The 7,467-nt window shown below is 42.4% G+C and overlaps 1 protein-coding gene across 3 annotated transcripts in view; it reads left to right on the top strand.

Annotated features, from left to right (window-relative positions):
- Positions 1-3,497: 3,497 nt before the first annotated feature.
- LOC308284322 (uncharacterized protein) overlaps positions 3,498-7,467 on the top strand; it is a 36,579-nt gene continuing 32,609 nt past the window's right edge. For 2 of the 3 annotated variants that reach the window (XM_080724906.1, XM_080724905.1), the window contains exons 1-2: positions 3,498-3,579; positions 7,368-7,467. The exon at positions 7,368-7,467 is cut by the window's right edge and continues 36 nt beyond it. In XM_080724906.1, the coding sequence (XP_080581032.1) occupies positions 7,383-7,467 (85 nt within the window). In that variant the 5' untranslated portion in view covers positions 3,498-3,579; positions 7,368-7,382. Of the gene's footprint in view, positions 3,580-7,367 lie in introns of those variants that run through there. The other variant, XM_080724907.1, reaches the window with a different exon arrangement.

Raw genomic sequence — 7,467 nt, 5'->3', positions numbered from 1 at the left:
GAATGTATATCTGCAAAGTAACTAACTAAGGTTTTCAAATAAATGTAGTAAAAGTGCAATATTTGGATCAGAGATGTAGTGGAGTAGAAGTAAAAGTATTGGAAACTGGAAATACTCTAGTAAAGTACAGATACCTCAACATTGTACTTAAGTACATTACTTAAGTAAATGTACTTATAGGCCTACCACATTGGTGCAAGTCACACATTTTGAACGTTGTTTAACAATGCTTTGTTATTTTTGGTCTTGGACGCATCATATGACCAGCTGAAATATGAAAATATCTAAAAACACAGATTGAACCCAAAAAATAACTCAGGATTGTGTTGATCGTGTCCCAAACAACAATAAAATAAGATCTGGTTGTCCCAGAGGTGAAGTGGTCCTTTAATGCTGTGGCCAGTTTGGAAAAAGCTTTGGAAAACATCTCAACATACAAACTGAAAGAAAACATCACAAGATACACACTGAAGATGAAGAGAAGTCTTTAGTTTTTATTGTGACCGATGTGGTTTTCGTCAGGCCGAGAGGCCTACGTAAATTGTGGGTTCCAGCTATCAGGAAGCTGCAGGTTTTTCTTTTACTATACTAGACAAGTAGGTTATTGCCAGTCTGCGGTTCTGGACAAACGCATCTCCATTATACTGTATTGTATGCCTATATGCAAATGTTTGCCTGATACATAATCTGCGGTTACATGATGTCTCACCTGCACATGAGCCTATATGCTCAAAGGTATTATTTGTTACTATAGTGTTGCTCTACACTGCTGTGTAGCCTCTCGTAACCAGGCTTACAGTAGGCCTACCGTGTAACACAAAGGGGTCAAAGTTGAAAGAAGCTCACCTTATTTAGTTGAAATATGTCAACAATACAAATGACAGCAGTTTTGTGGATTTGTTTATAATAAGAAAATGGGCCGGCCAAATCACTGGAACTACTTCTCATTCAGCAATAACTGACCACAACTCTGTCCACCGGACTCAGGCGACCAATTAATACCTCTGCAACTGTATTAATGGGAAGTATTTCCTAAAGCTTTAGGTCCAAAAAATATCCCTTTAAAAGAGGGGTTGACCCAAAAAATTAATTATTTTCTATCAATTACACACCCCATGTGGCCTTAAATTCATTGAGATACCGTACTTTAGTTTTTGTCACATTCCTGGGCCAATAATTTGATGACCGGAATGAGTCTCCTAGTGGCCGATGACCCGGTCATCAAATGATGTCAAAGCATGGCTCGGTAATGCAGCAAAAACAAAACCAGGTTAGTGATTAGTAGCCTCGGAAACCCAGGCTTCATTTGGTGATTAGTGATGTTGAAATGTTTCATTTTCCCAAGGCAGTAGCAGATCTACAAGCTCACAACGCATATCTTGAAATAGCCAGCGTACTGTATATGTTTAAAGCAGTGGTTCTCAACCTGTGGGTCGGGACGCCCAGGTCGGGGGGGGGGGAGGTCCCCAGATGATTAACTTAATGTGCAACATTGATTTCTCTTTCAACAGTAAACAAACCAACACAAAGTTTAAGTGTATAGAGAGTATCTGAACATTTCTAAAGTGACAATTTAAGGACTTTAAAGACCTTTTTAGTACCTCTGGTCAAACATTGGTCAAATTGTCAAATATTAGAGGCAGACATCTACATGCCCATTTGTGAGAATGTAGATTGATTGGCTATTTTCACAATGGAATAGAATGAGTCAAACTAAATGTAATGCCAACCCCTACAATTCCAAGTGCTTGTGCGGGGTGGGGGTCCCCAGTTGAAATTTGATTATTTTAGGGGGCCGCGGCCTGAAAAGGTTGAGAACCACTGGTTTAAAGTACTGTACTTGTGGCCTAATATAGTCACTTCCTTTGGGCTAGTTTTCACAGACCATGTGGTTCCAACTTTCGAAGGACTTTGGTAGAGACTGCTTTATGCCAACCTCTGTACTACATTTTTGATCAATAAAAGAATCAATCAAGGGCCTTTGAGATTCTGTGTTTGGATATTAACTAGCTTGATTTCATCAGTCCGCTGAGAGAGGGTCTATGGGCTGCAGCCAGGCATATAACCTTTTTCAAGTTGTCTGTAGCTTCTTGTAGTTTTATACAATTTCATAATGTGTAACCTTTTTTATTTTTTTTGTAATAAATATACGTTCCATTTTTTAATTCCACCTTTTACGTTATGTTGCTACCACTAAACCTAGACAAAATGCATAACAACTGAATGTACCTCTGGTTGTCAGGAGTGCTTTACATTCAATAATCACAGTGGTATTCAACCCACTTCACATCATGGTCCATTATTTATTCAGTATTTGAGCCACGGACCACCATTTGATGAGATTAAAACCGTTTAAGCTATTTCTAATGAATAAAGGATCTTGCTTTCATGCCTCCCGGTTTTAAACTCAACAGGTTACTCCACTGGCATAAAATGTATTTTTATTTGTATTTAAAAACTTTTATCGATTTGCCTGCCTGGTTGTCTGCCTGTTATGTTTTATTTTTGGGGTGGGGACTGTGCATGTAAATTAGCATCTTTGCACAATCTGCTATATTTACGCAGAATTGTATTTAATGTTCATTAATATGCATTGTCCGTCTCAATAAACAAATAAAGTTGAAAACCACTGATTCATCTGATCTTATTTCTATAACACAGCTTTTATCAAACATCTGTACTGCTGTGTAACTTAATGCATGAACAACAAACATGCTCGCGTATGCATGCATGCACACGCACTCACGCTCACACACGCTGTTGTTTTTTGTGTGTCTAATTTGCACAACAAAGTTCAGCTGTCCTGGTGACGCAAGTCTCAAAGTTTAACTGCAGAATAAGTGACATCTAGGGTCATTGTCCTACTCATATTGATCCCAAATGACTCTGGCCATGGGGTCTGTTTAGCAGAATTTCCCCTGTCATCCAGTTACCCCAGAAGCCTTCACTATTTGTTGCGGTCAGAAGTGATATAAAAATCACACCCAATGTGAAGTGAGCGGTGGTCGTGTTTGCATAACGTCTTCAGACTAGGATATAAGTCTAGAATCAATCAGGAAGTTGGCATCAGCACACCTGATGGAGCGCGAGGGGACATGTCACGGTAGTCAGAGGCCTAAGGGTTTTTTCGTGCTAATCTGTCTAAAAGCACCACATTTTGCACAGATGTAGCCCAGGGCATGCTCTAATGATTTAGCTAGGGCCGGGGTCGCCACAGCGGCCATTTGCCACGGTAATGGCACGGTAATGGAAAGTGTGGTCCAGGGACCCTCAGGGCTCTGCTTATGGGGTCTGTAACTCTGAGAGTGTACAAATGGAACCAAATGGACCCTCACAGGTAATCCTCAGAGTGTACACAATGTGTGTATTGAGGGGGTAAAATGACACTATTTCAAAGGTCATTAGGGTGGAGTTATGTTTGGAGCTCCACCCACACACACACACGCACACGCACACGCACACGCACACACACACACACACACACACACACACACACACACACACACACACACACACACACACACACACACACACAGTAGTGTGAGCAGAAGGAGGACTTGAACAGCATCTTCTCTTGTGGTGAGAGAACTTCCATTTACAATTCTACACATTGTGGATGAGAATCAGTTTTATTTACTCATAGGAGTAGGAAAAGAAAGACACGTGGGTGAAATCTGTTTTTGTGCAAAGTTCTATGTTTTTGTTAGGCCAAAGAGACAAACAAATGATTGATGACCTACAATATTTACATATATTGTGTTAGCACGGTCACACACCACTTTTATTCTAACTTTGAGTGCGGATTCTGCCAAAGCATTTCAATGGGTATAAGTAAACCACTCCATTCCCATTGACATGCATTGGGAGAATCCACCCATATAGGTAGAATAAAAGTGCGGTTCCCCAAGTCTGTGTTTGTGGGATCATTCAGGTAGAAAGAAAAGTGTGTGAACAATTTCTGTGTGGTTGGCAGTTTTGTGTTGTATTGTGTTGTATTTGTATTTGTGAGTATAGTGCTCTGGTTCCCAAACACTGGGTCAGGACCCATTTGTGGGTCGCTTAATTTCTTGCTTTATACATTTTGTTTTGTAATTATTATTATTTCAAAATGTTGATTTTGCCAAGTAATATCAATTATTTTATTTTATAAGTAATATCGGGAGAATTTCCATAAATTTGAAAACAAATGTTTAAAAAGTAGTGAAAATAGATGATCTACAAGCTCTGTAGATCTTGTGTTTGTGTTCTCACTAATTTGGGTCCAGTGTAAAGGTCTAATTACTCTTCTGGGTCTCCAGCTAAAACGTTTGTGAACCACACAGTGGTTATGATGTGAGAGATTTTGGCAGTGATGTAAAGTAACTAAGTACAATGTTGAGGTACTTTTACTTTACTGGAGAGTATTTCCATTGTTCTGCACTTCTAATTCTACTCCACAACGTTGTGAGCTTGTACATCTGCTATTTTCAAAAGATTTTAATACATACTGTACATGTGATACCTTGTGAAATGAGACATTCATTCATTCAATGAGTACTTTCTACTTTTGGTACTTTAAGTACGATTTTACAGAACACAGTGTTTCTATTTTAAGTAAAAATATTTAGTATTTTTTCCACCACTGGAATTGGGTGTTTTAAGGTTGTAGGGTAGTTGGTGATACTGCATATCACATGCTAGCCTGGCTCCAGCCAATAGACCCGCCCACTCTCTGAGTGAACTGCATCTCTTGGTCTGGATGTGTCATATGACGTGTCTCTTGCTACCGAAAGCTTCTCAAACCGACCGAAACCGACCAATGAAATCAATGCAATGCGGAGGAGGGGCGCGTCTAACTTTTGAAAATCAACAGAAACAGTGGAGGGAGGGGTGGCTGCGTGGCTCACCAGAGTTCTTAATTGCTCCCTTTGAACTTCAAAAGGGCTCCGAACTGCAGTCATTGATTGAGCCATACAAGTGTCGAATAGCTCGTTAGTGATTCTCTCTAATCAATGAAACATCAAAGACAATTACCTGTTTGGTGCATGTCATTGAGGGGAGGGGGAGGAGGGAATGTTTTGTGTGCAAAGGTCAAACACAACCCCTCTCACCAGATCTCTTGTGATTGGGAATTTCAAAATTTAAATCCCCTCCCCTTTTCAATCAAATAGAATGGCCACAAGTTCAGACTCAAGCCCCAGCGTAGAGTCTGAAATCAGGCTAATCACGTGCTATAATACTAGCATGTGTTGTCGTCACACATTGGTCTGCCTGCTGTGACGACATTTGGGAACCCCTGGCCGATAGGTTTGAAAGATAGGCCTACACTGTCTGAGACAGACAACGTTATGGGGGAGGCATGATGTCATTCACACACACACACACACACACACACACGCGCACGCACACACACACACACACACACACACACACACACACACACACACACACACACACACACACACACACACACACACACACACAAACACGCACACACACACGCACGCACACACACACACACACACACACACACACAAGCACTCATCAATCAACATGCTGACCACAGGGGAACAAGTATTGTTCTTTTTCACGGTCGGACTACACCACATACGCGCGTACTGTCCGTGAAGACGCTCGCGTATGCGTAAATGCTCCAAGGAGGGAGTATATGTGAGGAAGACCAGATATTCTGTGTACAAAACGCATAGGCGTGCTTAAAAAATAGAACCAATCCTATTTTTAGGGAATGCGTATCCGTGGTTCGCGCTATCCGTACGCCTGGTGTAGCCGGCTGAATTGATTGACATTGGATCTATCCAAAACGCGCACACGCCCTGCATACACACGCATACACACTGACGCGAGCGAAACGGCTTGGTGTAGCTCGGCCGTAAGATAGCGCTGTTGTTAGTTGAGAGTTTGCACAACAAAGGTCAGCTGTCCTGGTGATGCAAGTCTCAAAGTTTAACTGCTGACTAAATGACATCTAGTTTAATGTTCCTTCCTACTCATATTGATCTTAATATTTACTTTAGTCCTGTGCACAGTATATGTTGGAGAACCCAGACCGCTGCCCGTTGGACAGAATAGTCACCATTGATGTCCAGTTGTGCCATACCCGTTGTATCCATCTGTCTGTCTGTCTGTCTGTCTGTCTGTCTGGCTCTCTTTTATGCCCATATATGGTAGCCTGATACTTCAGTCCGCACATCACCACCCCCTGTTGGTGGGTGGTGTGTAGTGTGGACTGAACCCGGAGATATTTTATTTTATTTCAAGCGCGCCTAAAGAGCGGGCGCATTGAATGGGCCAATCAGGGCTGTAGACTTGAGGCACGTGGTATGCTGGTCCGGTCCCAGCCCCCTCCCTTCGGAGCTGTTCTGCCCACGTGAGATTCCGTAGTGGACTCTGATTGGTGCTCTTCTGCCCACGTGAGCCGCTAGTGGACTCTGATTGGTCCGTGAAAACTGTCATGGCGGAGTCAGACTCGACTCGAATTCTTTTAATAAACTATACAATAGTGTCGTTTCATTACGTTTTAATACCATTTTGCACTAACGTAAACATGCAGTCATATAATATGTTATGAGAAATAACGTATTTTTGCAATGTCACGCCACGTCGCCGTCGGCGACACACGGGGCTGTGTGTGTGTATGTGTGTATGTGTGTGAGTGTTTGTGTGTGTGTGTGTGTGTGTGTGTGTGTGTGACGTCAATAGGCTTTACCCCGCCCCCGCTGAAGTAGAATCTCCGTCCCCAGGCTCAGACTCAATCCCAAAACGAAGTGTGTGATGGAGTCTGACGCTTGCAGTCAGGCTACATATACAGTATGGTGCTCCGTGTCCAGGCCAGTCTGTGATGTCATCTCCAAATTTGGGCACTGTAGTGATGTCAGTAGTGATGTCAGTGAGTGATGTCAGTTGGGCATTGTTTCAGCATGCGGCTGTTACCATGGTGGTAACACTGTTTACTATCAGTGATATCAGCATGCAGACAGACGGCTGGGCAGACATTCACTAAATGAATAGTTAGATGACTGGCCATGAGGTCTATTTAGCAGAACTTCCCCTGTCAACCAGTTTCCCCAGCAGCACTCATATAGAGTGTAGCCCATAAGCATATGCTACACTATTTGTTGCGGTCAAAAGTGATATATATTATTGTCTCCGACAGGCCGAAAGGCCTGGGGAGACGATGTTTTTGCCCCTGTCCGTTTGTCCGCGTGCTCGTCTGTCCGTCCGTGTGTCACTTATTTATCTTTGTTGAGTGGTATGTTTAGATTCTTGGGGTTCTTAGAAAGCCAAATAAAGACATCTCCATTTTCCCCTGAACAAGCCAATATATGAACATCCAATAAATACAAGGTGTTATACTTGTTGTCTTACAGAGTCAGAGCGTCACCATGAAGGCTGCTTTCCTTCTCTTCCTGTTGTGTGTGGCTGAGGCTGAGGCTGATGACATCCGCTGGGAGATGGACGCCAAGTTCA

Source organism: Nannobrachium achirus (assembly GCF_963921795.1).
Source record: "Nannobrachium achirus genome assembly, chromosome: 4".
Taxonomy (NCBI): Eukaryota; Metazoa; Chordata; class Actinopteri; order Myctophiformes; family Myctophidae; genus Nannobrachium; species Nannobrachium achirus.
This window is presented reverse-complemented; position numbering and strand designations above follow the sequence as displayed.